The sequence below is a fragment of the Ranitomeya imitator genome, chromosome 1, assembly GCF_032444005.1.
Source record: "Ranitomeya imitator isolate aRanImi1 chromosome 1, aRanImi1.pri, whole genome shotgun sequence".
NCBI classification, from domain to species: domain Eukaryota; kingdom Metazoa; phylum Chordata; class Amphibia; order Anura; family Dendrobatidae; genus Ranitomeya; species Ranitomeya imitator.
The window spans coordinates 648,706,706-648,732,654 of record NC_091282.1 but is presented as its reverse complement, the minus strand read 5'-3'; the positions used below and the strand labels follow the sequence as shown (position 1 = coordinate 648,732,654).

At 45.7% G+C, this 25,949-nt stretch overlaps 1 protein-coding gene across 1 annotated transcript in view; it reads right to left on the bottom strand.

The window, feature by feature from the left end:
* Positions 1-2,193: 2,193 nt before the first annotated feature.
* Positions 2,194-25,949, bottom strand: part of LOC138638850 (CD48 antigen-like) — a 57,573-nt gene continuing 33,817 nt past the window's right edge. Inside the window, exons 6-9 of the mRNA XM_069728518.1 lie at positions 16,213-16,323; positions 15,117-15,230; positions 12,197-12,295; positions 2,194-3,917 (exon numbers count right to left, since the gene is read on the bottom strand). Of these exons, the coding sequence (XP_069584619.1) occupies positions 3,868-3,917; positions 12,197-12,295; positions 15,117-15,230; positions 16,213-16,323 (374 nt within the window). The 3' untranslated portion in view covers positions 2,194-3,867. The remainder of the gene's footprint in view (positions 3,918-12,196; positions 12,296-15,116; positions 15,231-16,212; positions 16,324-25,949) is intronic.

Below are 25,949 nucleotides of genomic sequence, written 5' to 3'. Positions count from 1 at the left end.
TGAATTAACTGAGTTAGTCCAAACCGCCATATAGTGCCGCCATTTGCTAGCAGCAGGTACTCCTGCACGGTGGACCCCGGGCTGTGAACACACCAATATCAATAAAAACATCTCTATTTACTCGGTGCGTTCCGCTAGCCCCAACATCTTTATCTATCAAAAGAGTCTCCTGAACTATTGGCTTCAAGACTACAAGAGAATCGAATGTTAAAACCCGGTACAAGTGTCTCATTTTATCTTAACAGGGAAGCAGAACTGCGTAAGTACTTCCATTCAGATGGCCAGCTTGTCTATTGTACTGATGTTGAAGGGCTACTTCTCTTTATGGGACTTCCAGAATATGATTCAAGGGATTGGAGGCTTTTTATTGATAGTTCCAAAAGAAGTTTAAAATGTGTTCTGTTACACAATTGAAATAAGTATGGCTCTGTACCAAAAGGTCATTCTGAAAAACTTAAAGAAGAATATAAAAACATCAAGATTGTTCTAGAGAGGTTACAATATAATGTTCATGGGTGGTTAATTTGTGTTTGAAAATGGTTAACTTTCTCTTGGGTCTGCAAGGAGGGTACACAAAACACTCTTGTTTTCTGTGCTACTGGGACAGTAGAGCTACAGCAGAGCATTGGGTGAAAACTGAATGGCCTCAGCGACAGTGTTTGGCATCTGGCGATAAGAATGTCATCCATGATCCTCTAGTAGATAGGAAGAACATTGTCTTTCCTCCCTTACACATAAAACTTGAATTGATGAAGCAGTTCGTCAAAGCTCTCAATCACAGTGGAAAATGCTTTAACTATATATGTTTAACTTTTCCTGGTCTTAGTGAAGAGAAGAAAAAGGCTGGAATATTTGATGGACCTCAAATAAGAACACTTATGAGAGACCCAAATTTTATCACATCAATGAATGAGACGGAAGAAAGAGCTTGGAATGCATTTTGTAATGTGGTGCAGAATTTTCTAGGGAATAAGAAGGCAAACAACTATGAAGAGATTATGGAAGAGCTACTAACGAGTCTGCGAAATCTGGGATGTAGAAGGAGTATTAAAGGGAACCTGTCACCTGAATTTGGCGGGACCAGTTTTGGGTCATATGGGCGGAGTTTTCAGGTGTTTGATTCACCCTTTCCTTACCCGCTGGCTGCATGCTGGCCGCAATATTGGATTGAAGTTCATTCTCTGTCCTCCGTAGTACACGCCTGTGCAAGGTAATCTTGCTTTGCGCAGGCGTGTACTACGGAGGACAGAGAATGAACTTCAATCCAATATTGCGGCCAGCATGCAGCCAGCGGGTAAGGAAAGGGTGAATCAAACACCTGAAAACTCCGCCCATATGACCCAAAACTGGTCCCGCCAAATTCAGGTGACAGGTTCCCTTTAAGATTCACTATTTACACAGCCATTTGGACTTTTTTCCAGAGAACCTTGGGGATGTGAGTGAGGAACAAGGGAAGCGTTTTCATCAGGACATTAAAACAATGGAAGAACGGTATCCAGGCTGGTGGGACTCACATATGATGGCTGACTATTGCTGGAGCTTGATGAGAGACAACCCAGAAGCTGTACATCACAGATCAGCCAAGAAAAGAAAGTTCAAAGAACTGCCATTTGCCATTCATCTGTGTAGCATATATATATGTGTTTTTATATTTTGTAGTTTAATTCTGTAAGTATATTTGATTTGCTGTACATAGACTTTATAATCTTTGTTATTCCTTGATTAAAAATATACAAAATGTAGTACCGAAAATCATGTGTTTTTATCATAAAACATTAGAAAGGAGTAATTTTCATCAAAAATTGAAAATATCTCGAAATCCTGATGTGATAGCCAAAAATGGAGTTCATATTCGTAATCAGCAGCCAAAATTGACTTACCGTATATACTCGAGTATAAGCCGAGATTTTCAGCCCATTTTTTGGGGCTGAAAGTCCCCCTCTCGGCTTATACTCGAGTCATACCCGGGGGTCGGCAGGGGAGGGGGGGCGGGGGCTGTCTAATTATACTCACCTACTGCTGGCGCGGTCCCTGCGCATCCCTGCTTCTTCCAGCGCTGCATATTCTTCCTGTACTGAGCGGTCACATGGTCCCGCTCTTTACAGTAATGAATATGTGGCTCCACCTCCCATAGAGGTGGAGCCGCATATTCATTTCGGTAATGAGCGGTAACTGTGACTGCTCAATACAGGAAGATGATGAAGCGGTGGAAGAAGCAGGGACTGCACAGCGCCAGCAGTAGGTGAGTATACAGCGCTGCGCGATATTTACCGATCCTCGTTCCAGTGCGGCTCAGTCATTAGCATCCTCTGGCTTTGACGCTCAGGTCAGAGGGCACGGTGACGTAGTCAGTGCGCGCCAACTGCTGAATGTCAGTGCTGAAGATGGAGCCGCACGAGGAGCAGGTAAATATTGAAAGTGCCGGGGTCCTGAGCGAAGAGTGGTGAGTATGTGATTTTTTTTTTATTGCAGCAAAAGCATATGGGGCAAGTGACTGTACGGAGCATCTTATGGAGCCATAACACTTGTGCAGCACTATATGGGGCAGTGACTGTACGGAGCATCTTATAGGGCCATAACGATTGTGCAGCACTATAAGGGGCAGTGACTGTACAGATCATCTGTATGGGGCCAAAAGATTGTGCAGCACTAAAAGGGGTAAGTGACTGTACGGAGCATCTTATGGGGCCATAAAGCTTGTGCAGCACTATATGGGGCAAGTGACTGTATGGATGATCTTATGGGGCCATAACGCTTGTGCAGCATTATATGGGGCAAGTGTCTGTATGGAGCATCTTATGGGGCCATAACACTTGTGCAGCATTACATGGGGCAAGTGTCTGTATGGAGCATCTTATGGGGCCATAACACTTGTACAGCATTATATGGGGCAAGTGTCTGTATGGAGCATCTTATGGGGCCATAACGTTTGTGCAGCACTATATAGGGCAAATATCTCTATGGAGCATCTTATGGGGCCCTTATTACCCTTTATGCAGGATTATTTGGGGCATATTTTAATAAGGAGCATCTAATGGGGCCCATCAAACTTTATGGAGCATTATATGGGGCTCCTGATTCAATATGGATATTCAAAAACACTTAACCTACTGATGTCTCAATTAATTTTACTTTTATTGGTATCTATTTTTACTTTTGAAATTTACCGATAGCTGCTGTATTTCCCACCCTAGGCTTATACTCGAGTCATTAAGTTTTCTGAGTTTTTTGTGGCAAAATTAGGGGGGTCGGCTTATACTCGTGTCGGCTTATACTCGAGTATATACGGTAAATTATGTTTTAAAACCTTTTGCCAGAAAAATTGCGTTGACCAGTGTTATCAATGTGGAGGACTTTGAGATCCCCATATTCAGTAGATTAAAGTCAGCCAAACCTGCTGATTTCAGGAATATCAGACAACTAGGTAATATGGATGTTCAATTGACAGATATTGGGGAGCTAAGGATCGAAGCATTTGGAAATGAACTGCCTGATCCATTAGTCTAGTGGGAAAATAAGCAGATTGGCCAAGTTATCTAATGTGTAAGGCCAGCCTTAGTTTGGTCTTATAGAGGGACATAAAATGCTGCATTTATGGAGATCTATCCATAGCATGGTCAAGATGCCATGTTGTATTGTAGGGTGACTTCTAGTCCCTGGCCAACTGCAATGTGATGAGTTTAGGTTATATGGGCATCAGATCACTTGCCTTATCCTGTAATGCGCCCTGCACTTTTAAGTTCGATGTGCATTAGGTCATTTAGCTCGTCTCATCATGTGCCACGTCTTTTATTTTAATTTATTTATTTAAAAAAAAAGTTTTACATATCTTTACATAGCCTTTTAGGAACAGAAGGCATCACATCATTAGGATTGTTTTGTGTCCATTGATCTGGTTTTCAATGCTGTTGTGACATCTGTAAAATGTAACACATGACATGTTAGTACTGCTCATCCAAATATTATAAAACAACAGAAAACAAACATAACTTATGGGAGAAGAGAAGGTGAAGTGTGCAGGTGGTTAACCTGAAGGCTCCTCCGCATAACTAATTGTGGCCCATCTCATCCATGAATCTGCTTGAATAGAATTTCTGGCAAACGCTCAACTCCAGTTGTTAGGACTGGCGGAACACACCAAGAAAGATGTAATAGATGCGTTCGCAGTCCGGGGTCCACCGTGCAGGTGAAAAAATGCTGCTAGTAAATGGCAGCGTAATATGGCGGTAGAAGTGAACCCGGTAAAGCCACAGGTCCGCAATACCGCACTAAAGAGTGCAAGCAAGGAGTCAGCGAACACAACCCCAAGACACAGGATTGAAGTCCGATTAGACCACTTGCTGACACAACACCGCAACTGGGTATGTTAGGCAACTATAGTAATTAGAGCACCGAAGTGCGAACTGTGCCGTGCTGGCAGACACCACTAAGAACCCAGACGCGGGTCAGGAAGCGCACTACTGGCGCGTGGCGCCGCACTGGCGGTCACAGCAATAGACGCTGATACGTGTGTGACACATTGAGTGGTTAGTCGGGCGCTAGATAGCAGCCATACTCCATACGCGAACAGTCATACAATAGGGTAGGGGTATTTAATGAACGACTTGCACTCACAACAAACACACGTATACAATTGTACACTAGCGCATGGCCGTGCGGTCATGCGCAGTTTATATAGTTGCAGCACAGGAAGTAGCTACAGAAGTTTTGCGCTTTCAGGACCTGCCAAGAGGACCAATGGGATGTGCTGCAGTGCCTGAGCATGTGACCCTCGATCTCCAACGGGAGATCTTGCCCTGGGCATGCTCAGTGTGTGCAAATAAGGACTTAGTCCCAGAGAAGCCCGCTCGCTGCTGCCCAGCACTGGCTTTAATGGCAAAAGCTGGAGAAGCAACAGCAAGCCTAAGCACCGAGTGAGACTGAGCCAGACGCAAGGACCGTCGTCTCTGCTGAGCAGGTTTACCTGCGGCAGGAGAGGAATGGGAGACCGCAGCAGAAGCGGCCCGAGATTCCCCCTGTGCAGAAGCGGGAACTCGACCCCTAACATTACCCCCCCTCCTAGGGCCCCCCCCCCTTGGGCCTCGCTATGTTCGAAGGCAGCAATAAGCTGCGGAGCCCGAATTGTCTCAGCAGGCTCCCAGGATCTATCCTCAGGACCGTAACCCCTCCAGTCCACCAAATAACATTTTTTGCCACGAACCACCTTGTACCCCAAGATAGCGTTCACCACGTAATCGTCCGTAGACGAACCCGACGTCCCAGTAGATGACTCAGAAAACCGGGACATGTACACGGGCTTAAGGAGGGACACATGAAAGGTGTCGGTGATACCTAGGCGTGGAGGAAGGGCTAGATGGTAAACCACAGGATTAACCTGTTCGAGCACCTTAAAAGGACCTAAGTAGCGAGGTGCGAACTTAGTAGACTCAACTCGCAGCCTGATGTTACGGGCGGAGAGCCACACCAAGTCGCCAGGAGCAAAGGTCGGAGCTGGGCGCCGATGTGCGTCGGCAGAGGACCTCATTCTCTCCTTGGAAGCCCGAATGGCATCCTGAGTGCGATCCCAAATGTCCTGTGCCTCCACAGCCCAGTCTGCCACCCTGGAATCGGCGGAAGACACGGGCATGGACACAGGTACCCGCGGATGCTGACCATAGTTAAGGAGGAATGGGGTCTGTCCAGTGGAGTCAGCTACAGCATTGTTAAGAGCAAACTCCGCCCACGGTAGCAAAGATGCTCAGTCATCTTGCCTAGCAGAGACAAAATGTCGCAGATATGTGACCAAGGTCTGGTTGGCTCTCTCCATCAACCCATTCGTCTCGGGATGATAGGCAGAAGAGAGATTTAACTCAATAGTGAGAAGATGACAAAGCTCTCTCCAGAACCGAGACGCAAACTGGGGACCCCGGTCACTGACAATCTTGTCTGGCATACCGTGAAGGTGGAAGATGTGTTTAATAAACAACGCTGCCAAGGCCCGTGCAGAAGGTAGCCGAGGAAGCGGCACCAAATGCACCATTTTAGAAAAATGGTCGGTGATTACCCAAATGATGGTACAGCCACGAGACTTGGGCAAACCCACCACAAAGTCCATCCCGACCATCTCCCAGGGCCTGTCTGCCACCGGCAGAGGATATAACAATCCAGCTGGCCATTGACGAGGAGACTTATTTTTGGCACAGGAGACACATGCCCGGACATAGTCTCCAACATCACGAACCATATGCGGCCACCAGTACATTCTCGCCAGCAACTCAGATGTCCTCTTTGCCCCAAAGTGTCCACCCACTCTGGACGAATGAGCCCAAGAGAGAACCTCCGGTCGCAAATTGATGGGAACAAAAGTCTTGCCCGGAGGCACAGACTCTAGCGAAACCGGAGCTACGGTTCTCAGACTCTCTGAAGGGACAATAAGCCGAGGCTCCTCTTCCTCCTCCTCAGTTGACACAAGGGAGCGAGAGAGAGCGTCAGCACGAATGTTCTTCTCCCCGGCGAGATAATGGAGAGTGAAGTGGAACCGGGAGAAAAACAAGGACCATCTAGCCTGACGAGAATTCAGCCGCTGGGCTGTACGCAAATAGACCAAATTTTTGTGGTCCGTGAAGACTTGGAAGGGAAACCGAGCACCTTCCAAAAGATGTCTCCACTCCGAAAAAGCCAACTTCATTGCTAGCAACTCCCTGTCCCCGATGGAGTAATTTCTCTCCGCTGGTGTGAAGGTCTTTGAGAAGAAGAAGAAGCATGGATGCTTCCGACCTTGAGCATCCTTTTGATAGAGGACTGCTCCAGCACCAACGGATGAGGCATCCACCTCAATAAGGAATGGCTTATCCACATCGGGACGATGTAAGATGGGAGCGCTAGCAAAATGGGACTTTTTAGAAGTGAAGGCCTTGGAGACCTCTTCCGACCACAATTTGGGATTCGCTCCCTTCTTGGTGAGGGATACCAAGGGAGCTACCAAAGTTGAGAAGTGGGGGATGAACTGGCGATGGTAATTTATGAACCCCATAAAGCGCTGCACCGCTTTAAGAGAATGGAGTTCCTGCCAGTCCATCACAGCCTGTAGTTTGGCAGGATCCATAGCCAATCCCTGGGCCGAGATGATATAGCCCAGGAAAGGTAAGGACTCCTGCTCAAACACACACTTCTCCAACTTAGCATAAAGGGAATTCGCCCATAGGAGTTCGAAGACTCTGCCAACATCTCTCCGGTGGGAGTCAATATCTGGAGAGAAGATGAGGATATCATCCAGATAGACTACAACCGAGGTGGAAAGCCTATCCCGGAAGATATCGTTGACAAAGTCCTGAAAAACGGCTGGGGCATTACAGAGCCTGAAGGGCATCACCAGATACTCATAGTGCCCATCCCTGGTATTAAAAGCCGTTTTCCATTCGTCCCCCTCACGGATGCGAATCAGGTTGTAGGCACCCCGCAGATCTAGTTTGGTGAAAACCTTCGCTCCCCTTAGCCTGTCAAAGAGCTCAGATATCAGGGGCAACGGGTACTTATTTTTAATGGTGATAGCATTAAGACCCCTGTAATCAATGCAAGGACGTAATTCCCCGTTCTTCTTCTGTACGAAGAAGAATCCCGCACCTGCAGGAGACACTGACTTCCTAATGAACCCTCTTGCCAAATTCTCCTGATTATATTGAGACATAGCCTCCGTCTCTGGGAGAGAGAGGGGATATACCCTTCCCTGAGGAGGTTCAGCTCCAGGCAAGAGGTCAATAGGACAGTCGTAGGGGCGATGAGGCGGTAGAGTCTCAGCAGCCTTTTTAGAGAATATGTCAGCATAGCACCAATAGCACTTGGGAAGAGAAGAAAGGTCTGCGGGTACCTCGGTAGTAGAAACCTGTACACACTCACTCACACACCTGCCCATACAAGACTTACTCCAACCCAATATTCTCCCTGAGGACCACTCAATATGTGGGGAGTGGAAACGGAGCCAGGGTATTCCCAGCAAAATCTCATCCATTCCCTCGGGAAGAACAAGAAGGGAAATAATCTCCTGGTGGGAAGGGGACATGGACTGCGAGAATGGAACTGTCTGGTGTGTGATTTGCAGTGGAAGTGTCGCCCCATTCACAACTCTAACTGTAACAGGTTTGGCGAGCATGACTAGTGGTATAGCGTGGCGCAGAGCAAAAGCAGAGGACATGAAGTTTCCCTCTGCTCCTGAATCCACACAAAGCTCGACTGATAGAGTGGAGGAGCCTAACAGGATTGTCCCTTTAAAGGACAGTTTGGAGGAAAATGCAGCTGTGTCTAGTGAACCTCCCCCAATGGTTACTAGACGCGATCATTTCCCGACCGCCGTGGACATTTATTGGCGTAATGTCCTAGTTGATGACAGTTTTTACAAACCATGAGTACTCGAGCGGCATGAGACTTAGGTCCCGCTCGAGAAACCTCCATGGCCTCATGGGAGTCGGACGCCAAGACAGGAGATTCTAGAGGTTTGGCGAAGGTGGGAGCCAGCCGAAACCTCTGCCTACACTGGGTCCGCTCTAACCTCCGCTCGTGAAAACGGAGGTCGATGCGGGTAGATACAGAAATAAGCTCCTCCACGGGTATCTCCCTGGTGGCCAAGGCGTCCTTCACGTGGTCTGCCAGTCCCCTCCAGAACACCGGAATAAGAACTTTGTCTGGCCACTCTAACTCTGAAGCTAGAGTCAGGAACTGGATGGCAAACTGGCTGACCACGGACGAGCCCTGAGTAATAGTCAACAACTGGAGCGCGGTATCGTGGGTAACACGAGGTCCTAAAAAGACCTGCTTCAGAGCGCCCAGGAAGAGAGGAGCACTCTGTACCACACGATCATCTCGCTCCCAAAGTGGCGTTGCCCAATCCAACGCCCTGCCCGACAAGAGAGAGAGAATAAATCCCACTCTCGCCCGTTCCGTAGGGAAACGTGACGCCAGGAGCTCAAGGTGTATGGAGCACTGGCTCAAGAATCCGCGACATAGTTTACTGTCGCCAGCAAACTTGTCAGAAAGCGGGAGACGGGATAAAGTCGGAGCAGGGGTGGCAGCGGACAAACTGGCTGCGGCTACACTTGCAGCTTTAACAGCGACAGCAGTGACATCCACAGCTGAGGTTGAACGCTCAAGAGCCGCCAACCTTCCCTCCAGCTGCTGGATGTACCGCTGTAAACGCTGATTGTCCGCCATTTACTAGCCAGACCCTGGCGCTAGTGTTCTGTTAGGACTGGCGGAACGCACCAAGAAAGATGTAATAGATGCGTTCGCAGTCCGGCGTCCACCGTGCAGGTGAAAAAATGCTGCTAGTAAATGGCAGCGTAATATGGCGGTAGAAGTGAACCCGGTAAAGCCACAGGTCTGCAATACCGCACTAAAGAGTGCAAGCAAGGAGTCAGCGAACACAACCCCAAGACACAGGATTGAAGTCCGATTAGACCACTTGCTGACAACACCGCAACTGGGTGTGTTAGGCAACTATAGTAATTAGAGCACCGAAGTGCGAACTGTGCCGTGCTGGCAGACACCACTAAGAACCCAGACGTGGGTCAGGAAGCGCACTACTGGCGCGTGGCGCCGCACTGGCGGTCACAGCAATAGACGCTGATACGTGTGTGACACATTGAGTGGTTAGTTGGGCGCTAGATAGCAGCCATACTCCATACGCGAACAGTCATACAATAGGGTAGGGGTATTTAATGAACGACTTGCACTCACAACAAACACACGTATACAATTGTACACTAGCGCATGGCCGTGCGGTCATGCGCAGTTTATATAGTTGCAGCACAGGAAGTAGCTACAGAAGTTTTGCCCTTTCAGGACCTGCCAAGAGGACCAATGGGATGTGCTGCAGTGCCTGAGCATGTGACCCTCGATCTCCAATGGGAGATCTTGCCCTGGGCATGCTCAGTGTGTGCAAATAAGGACTTAGTCCCAGAGAAGCCCGCTCGCTGCTGCCCAGCACTGGCTTTAATGGCAAAAGCTGGAGAAGCAACAGCAAGCCTAAGCACCGAGTGAGACTGAGCCAGACGCAAGGACCGTCGTCTCTGCTGAGCAGGTTTACCTGCGGCAGGAGAGGAATGGGAGACCGCAGCAGAAGCGGCCCGAGATTCCCCCTGTGCAGAAGCGGGAACTCGACCCCTAACACCAGTATTTAATTATTCCAATTTTGGGGGGGATAAGAGCAAATATTATGTTGGTTACTTCTAATCCCTTAGGCCATTTTTTATTGTTCAACCCCGTTCTACATATTCTATGCCTCTAAAATCCACAACTAATGTCATGTAAGGGAAATATCACATGCATAATATACCACCAAATCATTTCATTTTTTTTTTACTTACAATCAGTAATTATAGTAAATATTGCAAAAATTGCCAAACAGTCATTACTCTTCACATTGCTGAAGAAGAGACACACAACAATCATAGTAATGCATTGTCAGTATAGGACTGCAATAGTGAGCAAATCACTAAATATTACAGGGTGCTGTTTGGAGATACCAATAATCTGTATAAAGTTATTATGAAGAACTACATAGTTCTTGTTAAAATAATCCTTCAAGGGAAGATCATGTAATATTTATCTCTGACTCTCTGAGAATAATAGGATTGAGCAAATTAAATTTAACATGTCTGATCCTTTGTTTACAAGGAAAATAAGCTTCTGCCAAGGGTGTGTGGCAGTGGCCTACTAACTTCTCCCTCTTTAAGACAGACATGCACTCACCAAAGTGTGGAGCTTGTCCATCCCTTCTAAAAGTCAGGCTGAACTTCAATAGTTAAGAAGCAAAAAAAAAACAATTGAGTTTGGGTTGAAGTTGGCATACATGCAGCACATAAACACATGTTCACATTGGCCAATAAACAGACAAAACCTACAAGAAACAAAATGATCATAAACCCTGCTGTAAGTGTTATCTTTCACCCAAGCTCAATGTCTTTTGTGTTTTCTCTTGGTATTTTTGCATTTTTTGCGTGTCGGGATGTGGCCTCCCTTCCTTGAGCTGGACATTACATTTAAATAGCTTCCCATGGCTGGTGTCCACAGCTCGGGACAAGGTATTTTGTCTGCCCTTATTCACATTGAGGTCAATTCTGACACATGGTAAGGTTTTTAATATTTTAAAGTGTAGGACCATCCCGAACAAGGTCACCTTGCCGCTGGTGGGATGGCTTTTATGCTTTTTTGATCAAGAACGGTGTTTCATAAGAACCCTGTGTTATTTAAATTCACTTTTGCTTTTTACTTATTTAGTTACATCAGCCTTTGTGATCGGTTTGTTTCTTGTAGGTTTTGATCGACTAGTTAAAACTAAAAATTAAAAAAAAATGTATGTTGATTTATCAATCTTCTAATGGGTTTTGAAAATGCCGACTAAGTTCCCCTCCAGACTCCTTGTTTCCTCTATCGGTAGGAACAACTCGTGAATACCACACACAATCTGTGTTGATCACCTCTGCAACCATTGACTAGCTGCAGTAGTCACCAGAGATGAGCAAATCAGCTTGAGGCAAATTAAATTTGCTTCAGATTTTCCAAAGAGATGAGATATTTTTAAGGTATTTTTTTGTAACTCCCTTTGAGTGAATTCTGAAAATAGAATTGTTTATCTGTAGAAGGATGAAAAAATGGGTGGTAAAATTAATCTTTCCTCACACCTGTCCAGCACCACAAGTCCCTGTCCAATTAACCATGCTAATAACCTCTTCACCACTGTCAGCTATTTCAGCATCTCCACTGGAAGTTCCAAAATCCCAAGCACACAACGTGCATTACCCTGAGGTGATGCCTGGGGCAATGAACATTATGATGTCAGAATGTGCATTGTGATGTCAGAAGGCTATCAAATATTTGATTTGCATCTAATAAATCTGATCCGTATCAAATTTTCTGACCAACTTGAATAGAGCTTCAAATTTTGAATTTCGGCAGATTCACTCATCATTAGTCATAAGAGGAAACAAGAAGATCAGTGGGGTCAGTGTTATGGAGAAGTCATAGATGAGGAAATAAACAATGGAGCCTAACAGAAGCATACAGATTTTTAGCATTGGCTAAAGTTTCCACTTTGTCACCCATGGAACTTCACCTCCTCCAGAAATATTACTATAGTGATCATATTTGGAAGAATATATTCTATTCTATGTACTGGTTTGACTTTCATAGAATTTATGTTTCACTACTTCTACATCATATTTACCTGTTTTTTCAAGAAGAGAACTTCCTTCATCGTCCTTATCGTCATTTTTTTTCTCATGTTCTTCCACTGCATCATTTCTCACTATGTCATCCCAATCACCTGAGAATAACAGCAAATGTAATACTTGACAATTTTTTAGAAACATTTCCAGAGAACTGGTTGTCACAGGAACAAGTAATATGTAGATTGGAGTGTGAGAGAGGCTATCAATGTGGCATCTGTTGGCCACTTGTAGGCCTCATGCAGGTTCGTTAGGCTATTAATTAAAATAAATTACCTGCATGACCCTCTGCATACCTGTCCCACTACCACAGCAAATCCTCCATACAGCTCTTCTATCTCTTGTCTTGTATCTTTCTCCTAACTAGGTCTTCCATTTACTACGCCCCATGTCACCATATGGGCCATAACGCAAGTCATTGATAAGCTTTGCTTCTCAAGTGACAGCATGGGGCTTAGTGAATGGAAGAACAAAACAAGTAAGACAGAAGAGCCAATTGCTGGATTTTGTCCTTTTGAATACAGGGTAGTTTGGGGAGAATACTGCTGCAGACAGTTATCTTTTTCTATTTTGTGCACTTTTTTAGTATATTGTAAAGTCTACTCAAGTAATATAGGGGAATTCTGAGCAACACCCCTCTCTAAAAAGTCCATATACCTGAGATGCGTATATCTCTGACTATTTGATTTGAGAAGATTTGCTCAATTGAAAGTGGAAATTTGATTTGCACTTTTTAACTCTCCTTAGCAATATGTGTACTTTTCCATCTGCCACCGCCAATCCTGCAAACCACTCTTCTTTTTATCATCCACCCAGTTGGGTCTTTCTTTCACTAGGCCATTCAACACGTAGGCTGTGTTGTCCATATGTGATGTTCGCTGTGCAAGACGTGATGGCATGTGACTAAATGAATGAAAGACCAAACAGCTAGAAAGATGAAAGTAGATAGAAGAGTTGATCAGTGAATCGGCAGTGGGACAGGTACAGTGAGGGACTAAAAGATGTTAGTATATGATTGATTTTAACCCCTTACCATCAAGCCACATTTCTACTGGATTTGCCAAAGTGAATTGCAAAAAATTCAGATTTGGGTGAATCAAATTGATTCTCTCATCTCTAGAGACAGATCCTTTTAACCTGAATATAATAGCATTTAGATTTCTCTTACCTAAATATTTACTAAATGTTACGTTATTTCATTTACATTTCTATATAAGGGATTAGTGCCCTCTTTTTCTCAAAAAGAGCTTGAAATCCCCTGCATAGACTTTGTGACGGACCGTACAGGGGAAGGGGTGTGTCAACTTCACTCATCTGGAGAGGGGAGAGAATGACCCAGCAGGGATCGGCTCTCTGGTACCACCACTTACCCCAGGTCAGTCAGGGAACTGCACTGAGGGCAAATAGTCGCCAGAAAGGCTTCCCTTATAGGTATGAGTTATTGAGGTGTTCCCAGTGAGGGGGGATATACTGTATATCACCAGTCCAGGATGGGGCTAGATATATATATAAACCTCCCGGCTATCACTGGCAGAGTTCCTCACCAACACAGTACGGTATGCTGCCACCAGTTTCTCATCAGATATAAGCCCCGTCCGAACAACAGGGTTATATTGGGTCAGAAACCAACCGCGGGGTAGAGTATAATAACCAACCGACCTTGAGGATGTGGGGATTCGTGAATTGAGACAAAAGAGCAGCCCAAGATTAATTTTGTATTTAATCGCTGAAATGTGCACTAGAAATATACAAGTATATGTATACATATACAAGACCAGTATACAAGCATACAGTCAGGAGTGTAGTACAAGGGTAGAGTACAGATAGAATTATGTAGCATGTGACCGTCGACACTCTAAATGGGACAGCGGCAGTGCCACTGGGTTCTGCTGGATTTTATCTGTGCAGGGAGACCAAATATGGCTACCGTATTTAATTCCTGGAAGCCATGCTTTAAAACTGAATAACGCATAGTTCTTGAAGTGGCTGAACGATATGGGCTTGTGGGGAAGGAATGTAGATTCCAATTATGTGCTCAGCTAGGTTCAGAGATATTGCATTATTTTATTATAGGTAATTTTCTAGATTCAAAATCTCAGAGCCTTATGCCATTGAGCCTGGAATCTGCGGGGCCAATATGTCTGCGTGTCAGCTTGAGTTTAACAAAGGAAGCCTGTTGGCTGGTAACTGCACAAGCGTTCACACCCTTGTCATAATTCCCAGACTTGGTGCTGGGGACACAGGGTCCATGCCTTTTGAACCCCCGGGGAGAGTTTCTAAGGAATATTTGCTTGAGTTAATTAAAAAAACGTTGGTCTGCTTTGTCCAAGGAAGTGACTTTGGTGGATAATGAGGTCTCATTGTTTGACGTGCATTTGACTTCCCTTTTGGCCTGTGGGAATGCCAAAGGTGGGGGCTGAGTATGGGAGCAAGTACTTTGGGCTAAACTGTATCTTTTAGGGAATTCCATCAGATAGCAAAATTATATCAATTAGATATTATTTTCCCATATCTCACAGACTTTATTTGCCATCACTCAGAATATCTGGGAGATTTCTAGAAAAAGGAAACGCTCATGGACTCTCAAAAGAGTCAGCCATTCCCTTGAAACCCCTTGAAATCAGCCAAAATATCCCAAAATCTGTAATTCTGAAGGTTTTTGTGTCCCAATGGATCAAGGCAGCAATGAAGGGATAAGGCAAAGAATAGCCAGGAACGAGTATGGAGAGGGCACATCCTCTAAAAGGGTTATGACTGCGTCCTATCACTTCTGTTTAATTTCCACAATGTCAGCTGTGGACCTTAAGCTCCTCCAGAAACATCAATGACATTTTTTATGATAATTTAATCTACTTGTTTGATCTCTGCTGGATTCCCCGTGGCCACTGCTCTCTCATTTACTTGGTAACATTGTCTTACTTGTGTCTTGGAAATCAATTTCTCTATTTTCATCTTTGTTCCAATGTTCATCCTCCGTCTTATGTTTCTTCACTTCATTTTCTTTCTTGCCTGTAGTCCACACCCTGTGTATTCCTGTGAATTTCAGTAAATTGCCATTATTTATTTAAAATTATTTCCAATATTTAAAGAGAACGTGTCACTGAATTTTTAAAAAGAAACAAAGTACCTCCTCTAATTCCCTATGCCCCACTGATTCTGGAACAGCTTTTCTATTACTTCTGTGCCTCTCCTTTTCTAAATTATGCCCCGGGTATTAATGAAGCAAATTTTCTCTTCAACTAACCGTGCATATACCACAGCACTACTCTGTGGCATGGCCATGTTGTGATTGGTCAGCATCAAGGGAGAAAAAGAAAACACACAGAAAAGTTTTTCAGTACATGCCTATTTAGTTGAAAGGTAAATTTGCATCATCATTACATGGTGGCATAACTTTTGAACAGATGGAAACAGAAGAAAAAATAAAACTGTTCCAGAATTAGCTGAGCAGTGGCAATTAGAGGAGGTATTCACTTTAAATATAAAAAATCCAGTGAAATTTCCCTTTAAAAGACACTTTTGTATTTGGAGTATAGATCATATAAGGTACATATAGTTGATGCAGCCACATCCTTCCCATAAGACATAGTAAACAGTCTTGTGTCTCCAAAACAAGATCCTGCAGAAATCCTGCAATAAGTATGAAATACATTGTTCAAAATTCTTAGGTACTTTTATAACACTGTACGATGTTGCTTTAATCTGTTCACTTTGGGGGCATTTAAATATATTTGAATAAATAAGAAATGTATACATACAGGTGCTGGATCATGTGTTTACAAAGACTGCTTGGATCTCACAGACTTCAACTCCTACTATCTGGTGGCCGACAGGTTCCCTGCACTTTGAGACACGCATTGGACATGCTATGGTGAGCTACAGTTTTCCTCGCTCTTTGACTCTTTATTTTACCCATAGACATAACATTTTTCAGAAAATATGAATTCCTTTTACTGACCTTTACATGGCTTTCAATAGATATTGCCCGATCATCTGGTTCATAATGAAGTCTTACCTATTTCTGGAACAGGATGCGTTAAGTTATCTTCATTCTGGTGTTCATCTTTCCTCTTATGTTCCTTCGTCTTGTTTTCATCCTCTTCTTCTTGTCCCTTATCTTGGTCATCTGGGAAAGATAAACCCATAGAAATCAATGCAATCAGAGTGAGGTGATCAGCAGTAATTTCTGGGGTCACCTAGTACAAGTGTCTATTTCTCCTATTGTGCCCCCACCGTGAATATGAAACATTACACTGTAATCATTACATCACTGAACTGTTTCTGTAATACATGAATGTGTTGGATCGCTTGTGATGAAAGATGCTTTATTTAGACCCTTTGTATGAATGTCTTTAGAAAGATATTACCTCTCTATTAAACAGATGCTTAGTTTAAAAATGTGCTATCCAAATGTAGCAAAATAAAAAAAATCATACTGACCTGCTGGACAATTGCTTCTACGGTCTACTGCTGATGTTCCTCACTGATCTTGTGACTTTCTCTTCTGGCAGGAAAGGAGTCTCAGGTGACTAAATCAGTGGCCACTGATTGGCTGCAGTGGTCACCAACTGTGTGAGGTGGAAGAATTAGTCTCCAAGCTTTTTCATGATGTTGGCTGGAATGTGATCACTGCTTCCAATTAGTGTCCGCTGATTTTCTTCAGTGTTCAACTGATGTCTGAGCCGACCACCTACAGGACTCTGAGTAGTTCTGGTCAATCATCTGTTCTACTTGGACTCTTGCTGCTTCTTCATTCTGCTGCTGATATCTCTCACTGATCTCATGGCTTTCTCTTCTGGCAAGGAAGCCTTCAGGCGACTAATCAGTCAATCAGTGGCACTGACTGAATGAAGTGGTCTTGATCTGTGTGAGCTTGAAGAAACAATTTCCAAGCACTTGGATACGGAATGTGTCCACTGAAGCAAATCAGTGGCTGCTGATCGACTGCAGTGGTCACCTGTAGGGTTGAGCGAAACGGGTCGTTCATTTTCCAAAGTCGCCGACTTTTGGCAAAGTCGGGTTTCATGAAACCCGATCCGACCCCTGTGCGGGGTCGGCCATGCGGTACGCGACTTTCGCGCCAAAGTCGCGTTTCAATGACGCGAAAAGCGCCATTTCTCAGCCAATGAAGGTAAACGCAGAGTGTGGGCAGCGTGATGACATAGGTCCTGGTCCCCACCATCTTAGAGAAGGGCATTGCAGTGATTGGCTTGCTGTCTGCGGCGTCACAGGGGCTATAAAGGGGCGTTCCCGCCGACCGCCATGTTACTGCTGCTGATCTGAGCTTAGGGAGAGGTTGCTGCCGCTTCGTCAGAAGCAGGGATAGCGTTAGGCAGGGTCCATTAACCACCAAACCGCTTGTGCTGTAGCGATTTGCACTGTCCAACACCACCTTCGGTGTGCAGGGACAGTGGAAGCTACATTTTTTTTTCCCTCAGCGCTGTAGCTCATTGGGCTGCCCTAGAAGGCTCCCTGATAGCTGCATTGCTGTGTGTACGCCGCTGTGCAAACCAACTGCTTTTTTCAAAGCACAAATCCTCTTGTTCCTTCCTTTCTGCACAGCTATCTTGTTTGTTTGTCCACACTTTTTATTTAATTTGTGCATCAGTCCACTCCTTATTGCTGCCTGCCATACCTGGCTGAGATTACTGCAGGGAGATAGTAATTGAAGGACACTCCCTGTTTTTTTTTTTTTTTTTTTTTGTGGGAGATTAAGATTGACATTTCTGCTAGAGTGCCATCCCTGTCTGTGCCATCTCTCACTCAGTGGGCCATAGAAAGCCTATTTATTTTTTTGCTTGATTTGGGTTCTAAAATCCACCTGAAAAAATCACTACATTAATCAGTGGGAGAAAAATATTGGCCTCAGGGCTTGTGTGCCACTCCTGACTCCTGTGTGTGCCATCTCTCACTCAGTGGGCCATAGAAAGCCTATTTATTTTTTTGCTTGATTTGGGTTCCAAAATCTACCTGAAAAAATCACTACATCAATCAGTGGGAGAAAAATATTGGCCTCAGGGCTTGTGTGCCACTCCTGACTCCTGTGTGCATCATCACTCACTCAGTGGGCCATAGAAAGCCTATTATTTTTTTTTGCTTTATTTGGGTTCTAAATTCTACCTGAAAAAATCAATAAATCAATCAGTGGGAGATTAATATTGGCCTTTGGGCTTGTGTGCCAGTCCTAAGCGTGCCATCTCTCTCTCTCAGATAGTGGGCCATAGAAAGCCTATTTATTATTTTTTTTATTGGGTTTATAAATTTTCCCTGAAAAAAAAAAAAAAAGTGGGAGATTAATATTGGCCTTTGGCCTTGTGTGCCAGTCCTGAGCGTGCCATCTCTCTCACAAATAGTGGGCCATAGAAAGCCTATTTATTTATTTTTTTTGGTTTTATAAATTCTCCCTGAAAAAAAAGGGAGATTAATATTGGCTTTTGGGCTTGTGTGCCAGTCCTAAGCGTGCCATCTCTCTCTCTCAGATAGTGGGCCATAGAAAGCCTATTTATAATTTTTTTTATTGGGTTTATAAATTTTCGCTGAAAAAAAAAAAAAAGTGGGAGATTAATATTGGCCTCTGGGCTTGTGTGCCACTCCTGACTCCTGTGTGCGTCATCTCTCACTCAGTGGGCCATAGAAAGCCTATTTTTTGTTTTATTTGTTTTCTAAATTCTCCCTGAAAAAATCATTTTATTTTATTTGGTTTCTAAATTCTTCCTGAAAAAATCATTTTTTTTTATTATTTTTTTTCCTAAAGTCTCCCTGAAAAAAAAAAAAAAAAAAAAATCAGTGGGAGATTAATATTGCCCTTTCTGCTTGTGTGCCAGTCTTGACTCCTGGGTGTGCCATCTCTCTCTCTCTCTCCAATTGTGGGCCATAGAAAGCCTATTATTTTTTTTGCTTGATTTGGGTTCCAAAATCTACCTGAAAAAATCACTACATCAATCATTGGGAGAACAATATTGGCCTCTGGGCTTGTGTGCCACTCCTGACTCCTGTGTGTGGCATCTCTCACTCAGTGGGGCATAGAAAGCCTTTTTTTTTTTTTTTTTATTTGGTTTCTAAATTGTAATTGGAAAAATCATTTTATTTTATTTTGTTTCTAAAGTCTCCCTGAAAAAAAAATTAAAAATAAAAAAAAACAGTGGGAGATTAATATTAACATTTGTGCTTCAGTGACAGTCCTGCGTGTGTGGCATCTCTCTCATTTGGTGCCACCAAAAACAGAGTGTGTAACATTGTGCCTGATTTTCGTTGTGGTCTCACCCACCTGTAAAGGGGTAGCTAAATCATACTGAAGTTATAGCTCACCGTGTAAGTTGTGTGACAGCAACAAATACCGTTAGTTTGGTTACGTTTTTAAAACAATGAGGAAGTCTGGTGGAAGAGGTCGTGGCCGGGGGCGTTCATTGTCAGCTGGTAATGAGGGTAGTGGTAGAGCATCAGGTGGTCGTGGGAAAAAAAATATTGCACCTAAGTCTGGAGCTGTGGAGCCAGGTTCATCGTCTGGCTACACAAGGCCTCGAACGCTCCCTTTTCTGGGAGTAGGAAAACCGCTTTTAAAGCCGGAGCAGCAAGAGCAAGTTTTGGCTTATCTTGCTGACTCAGCCTCTAGCTCTTTTGCCTCCTCTCGTGAAACTGGTAAGTGTAAAAGCAGCGCGTCGTTAGTGGATGTTCATGGTCAGGGACAAGTCGCTTCCTTGTCCTCTTCAGCAAAAACAACAACAGAGAAGAATGCAGCAGGCGACACAACGGGTTACTCCATGGAGCTCTTTACACATACCGTCCCTGGCTTAGAAAGTGAAGCAGTTAACAGTCCATGCCCATTACAAGTTGAATCTGACATGGAGTGCACTGATGCACAGCCACAGCCAGACTACTATGCTGGTCCTTTGACTCAGACCACAACATTGCCCTCGCAGGATAATGATCAAGAATCAGACCCTGATAAGACTATGTTGCCCCATCACGAACGCTATACCACCGACCGACACGGTGACACAGACGAAGTTGCACACGAGCTACAAGAAGAGGTAATAGATGACCCAGTTGTTGACCCCGATTGGCAGCCATTGGGGGAACAGGGTGCAGGCGGCAGCAGTTCTGAAGCGGAGGAGGAGGGGCCGCAGCAGGCATCAACATCGCAACAGGTTCCATCTGCCGGGCCCGTATTTTGCCCAAAACGCGTGGCAAAGCCAAAACCTGTTGGAGGACAGCGTGGCCATCCGGTTAAAGCTCAGTCTGCAATGCCTGAAAAGGTATCCGATGCTAGAAAGAGTGCAGTCTGGCATTTTTTTAAACAACATCCAATTGATCAGCGCAAAGTCATCTGTCAAAAATGTTCAACTACCTTAAGCAGAGGGCAGAATCTGAAAAGTCTCAATACAAGTTGCATGCATAGACATTTAACCACCATGCATTTGCAAGCTTGGACCAACTACCAAACGTCCCTTAAGGTTGTAGCACCCTCGGCCAATGAAGCTAGTCATCAACGCAACATCCCTTCCGGCAGTGTAGGGCCACCATTTTCCGCACCACCTGCAGTATCTGTGCAGGTTTCTTTGCCAGGCCAAAGCAGTCAGGGTCAGGGAATCACCAGTTTCGTAGTAGGAAACACTGCATCTAGGGCACCGGTGGCAACAATACCATCTCCCACCGTCTCTCAGTCTGCCATGTCCACCGGCACCCCCGCTAGTTCCACGATCTCCAGCTCTCCAGTCCAGCTCACCCTACATGAGACTATGGTTAGAAAAAGGAAGTACTTAGCCTCGCATCCGCGTACACAGGGTTTGAACGCCCACATAGCTACACTAATCTCGTTAGAGATGATGCCCTACCGGTTAGTTGAAAGCGAAGCTTTCAAAGCCCTGATGGACTACGCTGTACCACGCTACGAGCTACCCAGTCAACACTTTTTTTCCAGAAAAGCCATCCCAGCCCTCCACCAGCATGTTAAAGAGCGCATCGTCCATGCACTCAGGCAATCTGTGAGCACAAAGGTGCACCTGACAACAGATGCATGGACCAGTAGGCATGACCAGGGACGTTACGTGTCCATCACGGCACACTGGGTGAATGTTGTGGATGCAGGGTCCACAGGGGACAGCAAGTTTGGGACAGTTCTGCCTAGCCCACGGTCTAGGAAACAGTTGGCTGTAGCCGTTCACACCCCCTCCTCCTCCTCCTCGTCCTCCTGCAGAAGCGAGAGCTCGTCCACAGACCGCAGTCGCACAACCACTCCATCCGCAGCTGCCACTGTTGCACACCAGGTTTCCCATTATGGGGCAGCTACTGGCAAACGTCAGCAGGCTGTATTGGCTATGAAGTGTTTGGGCGACAACAGACACACCGCGGAAGTTCTGTCCGAGTTCTTGCAGAAAGAAACGCAGTCGTGGCTGGGCACTGTAGATATTGAGGCAGGCAAAGTAGTGAGTGATAACGGAAGGAATTTCATGGCTGCCATCTCCCTTTCCCAACTGAAACACATTCCTTGCCTGGCTCACACCTTAAACCTGGTGGTGCAGTGCTTCCTGAAAAGTTATCCGGGGTTATCCGACCTGCTCCTCAAAGTGCGTGGACTTTGCTCACATATCCGCCGTTCGCCCGTACACTCCAGCCGTATGCAGACCTATCAGCGTTCTTTGAACCTTCCCCAGCATCGCCTAATCATAGACGTTGCAACAAGGTGGAACTCAACACTGCACATGCTTCAGAGACTGTGCGAACAGAGGCGGGCTGTTATGTTTTTGTGGGAGGATACACATACACGGGCAGGCAGTAGGATGGCAGACATGGAGTTGTCAGGTGTGCAGTGGTCGAAGATTCAAGACATGTGTCAAGTCCTTCAGTGTTTTGAGGAATGCACACGACTGGTTAGTGCAGACAACGCCATAATAAGCATGAGCATCCCCCTAATGCGTCTACTGATGCAAAGTTTAACGCACATAAAGGATCAGGCGTCTGCAGCTGAGGAAGAGGAAAGCCTTGATGACAGTCAGCCATTGTCTGGCCAGGGCAGTGTACAGGACGAGGTAGCGGGCGAAGAGGAGGAGGACGAGGAGGATGATGGGGATGATTATATTTTTAATGAGGAAGCTTTTCCGGGGCCACTGGAAATTGTTGGCGCGGCAAGGCCGGGTTCTGGTTTTTGGAGGGACACAAGTGACGTGGATTTGCCTGAAACTGCCCCTCAACCAAGCACAACCGCAGATTTGAGAACTGGAACTTTGGCCCACATGGCGGATTATGCCTTACGTATCCTCAAAAGGGACACACGCATTACTAAAATGATGAACGATGACGATTACTGGTTGGCCTGCCTCCTTGATCCTCGCTATAAAGGCAAATTGCAAAATATAATGCCACATGACAACTTGGAAATAATATTAGCAACCAAACAATCAACTCTTGTTGACCGTTTGCTTCTGGCATTCCCTGCACACAGCGCCCGTGATCGTTCTCACACGAGCTGCAGGGGCCAGCAGACCAGAGGAGTTAGAGGGGCAGAAATCAGAAGTGGCGTTGGCCAGAGGGGTTTTCTGACCAGGTTGTGGAGTGATTTTGCTATGACCGCAGACAGGACAGGTACTGCAGCATCAATTCAAAGTGACAGGAGACAACATTTGTCCAGTATGGTTACAAACTATTTTTCATCCCTTATCGACGTTCTCCCTCAAGCGTCATTCCCATTTGATTACTGGGCATCCAAATTAGACACCTGGCCAGAATTGGCAGAATATGCATTGCTGGAGCTTGCTTGCCCGGCAGCTAGTGTCCTATCAGAAAGAGTATTCAGTGCTGCAGGTTCAATACTAACAGAAAAAAGGACTTGTCTGGCTACCCAAAATGTAGATGATCTAACCTTCATTAAAATGAACCACAACTGGATTTCAAAATCTTTTGCCCCACCTTGCCCGGCTGACACCTAGCTTTCCTATGAAAAGGTCTTGCCTGTGGACTATTCTGAATGACTTTTCCAATCTCGTAATTTTCTGCACCTGATTGTCCAGCATACGACATGTTTACACCTCACTAAATGGCCAAACTCCCCACACGGGGCCGTGGTATCGCCACTTGGCGCCAGCACCCGTGAGAGTGCTGTTTGTCTGAAGAGGTGGGTGTGCCCGCTTTTGGTCGACGGCACTGCCACTGGGTCCCTCATAGTACAATAAAGTGTCTCTGGCGGTGGTGGTGCGCACCCAACGTCAGACACACCGTTGTAATATGAGGGGCCCTGGGCCTGTACCGCCGGCCACAAGACAGTTCCCCCCCCCCAGCTCAAACAGTGCTCTACCACTTGCAAAATTATCTCTCACAGCTCCACCAATGTTTAGTCTATGCGCTGACATCCTTCAATGCCTGGCACTGACAATACCATTGTATTGACATTTTTGTTATGCTAGGCCTTCGAAGCCTGTCTGCGGTCCCTCCTTCCACTAGGCCTCCACTGACCATTGTACTGCTGCCCTTGTACCACTGGAACCAATTTTAAATTGCCAACAGCCCTATTCTTTTATGTTAGGCCTTCGAAGCCTGTCTGCGGTCCCTCCTTCCACTAGGCCTCCACTTACCATTGTACTGCTGCCCTTGTACCACTGGAACCAATTTTAAATTGCCAACAGCCCTATTTTTTTATGTTAGGTCTTCGAAGCCTGTCTGCGGTCCCCCCTTCCACTAGGCCTCCACTGACCACACCACTGCTGCCCGTGTACCCCTGGAACCAATTTAAAATTGCCGACAGCCAGCCCAATTTTATTATGTTAGGCCTTCGAAGCCTGTCTGCGGTCCGTTCTTTCTACTACTACTACACTGACCAGGCCACTGCTGCCCGTGTTCCCCTGGAACCAATTTAAAATTGCCTACAGCCATCTGTTATTATGTTAGGCCTTCGATGCCTGTCTGCGGTCACTCCTTCCACTAGGCCTCCACTGACCACACCACTGCTGCCCGTGTACCCCTGGAACCAATTTAAAATTGCCTACAGCCAGCCCAATTTTATTATGTTAGGCCTTCGAAGCCTGTCTGCGGTCCGTTCTTTCTACTACTACTACACGGACCAGGCCACTGCTGCCCGTGTTCCCCTGGAACCAATTTAAAATTGCCTACAGCCATGTGTTATTATGTTAGGCCTTCGATGCCTGTCTGCGGTCACTCCTTCCACTAGGCCTCCACTGACCACACCACTGCTGCCCGTGTACCCCTGGAACCAATTTAAAATTGCCTACAGCCAGCCCAATTTTTTATGTTAGGCCTTCTAAGCCTGTCTGCGGTCCGTTCTTTCTACTACTACTACACTGACCAGGCCACTGCTGCCCGTGTTTCCCTGGAACCAATTTAAAATTGCCTACAGCCATCTGTTATTATGTTAGTCCTTCGATGCCTGTTTGCGGTCACTCCTTCCACTAGGCCTCCACTGACCACACCACTGCTGCCCGTGTACCCCTGGAACCAATTTAAAATTGCCTACAGCCATCTGTTATTATGTTAGGCCTTCGAAGCCTGTCTGCGGCCTTTCCTTCCAATAGTTCTCCACTGACCAGACCAATGCTGGCAGTGTACCCCTGGAACCCAGCTGAAAGTGCATGTAGCCTCCTTTTTTTCTTTGTTTTATATTTAGAAAGCCCAGATGAACTACGCTGTGCAACGGTTCAAGCTACCCAGTCGACATTTCTTTTGCGAGAAAAGCCATCCCAGCCCTCCAGCAGCATGAAAAAGTCTGCATTGTCATAGCACTCAGGCAATCAAACAGTAGAAAGGTGCACCTGACAAGAGACGCATGGACCAGTAGGCATGTCCACAAAAAGTTACGTGTCCATTACGGCGCACTGGGTTAATGTGTTGGATGCATGGTCCACAGGGGACAGCCTACAAAGTCTGTCTGCAGTCCCTAATTCCAATTTTCCTCTGCTGACCACACCACTGCTGCCCGTGTACCCCTGGAACCAATTTTAAAGTGTCTACAGCCTAATTTTGTTATGTTAGGCCTACTACGCCTGTCTGCGGTCCCTCCTTCCAATACTCGTCCACTGACCACACCACTGCTGCCCGTGGACCCCTGGAACCTATTTTTAATTGCATAGAGCATCCTTTTTTTAATAGTAGGCGTACAAAGTCTGTCTGCGGTCCACTATTGAAATTGTCCTCCACTGCCCAGAGCACTGCTGCTTGTGTACCCCTGTAACTTTTTTAAGCTGCAGTGAGCCACATTTTTGGTTTAAGTCCTACTACCTGTGTCTGTCTGCGCCACTCAATTCACCTGTGTTCCTTTGAAAAAAGCTGAGCGTCAATAGTCTTGTTTTCAGCCTCTAGGAATTTTAAAACTGCATTGGGGGTACAACTTTGGTAGGGCCTACTAACGGTGTCTGCCTCCCCAAGGTGTGCCCCAGGTTTCCTCGCCATTGCTTCGATCTTAATGCTCTCGTTTAGTAGTTGTTGGAAACTACACTGCATTAGGCCTACAAATTGGGTTTGGGGTGTAGAGAGATGGTGTGTTACACTCCAAGGTGTTCCCCAGGTTTCCTCTCCATTGCTTCGATCTTCATGCTCTCGTTTAGTAGTTGTTGGAAACTACGCTGCATTAGGCCTACAAATTGGGTATGGGGTGTAGAGAGATGGTGTGTTCCACTCCAAGGTGTTCTCCAGGTTGCCTTTCCTGAGCTTCGATCTTCCGGCTCTCGTTTAGTAGTTGTTGGAAACTACACTGCATTAGGCCTACAAATTGGGTATGGGGTGTAGAGAGATGGTGTGTTACACTCC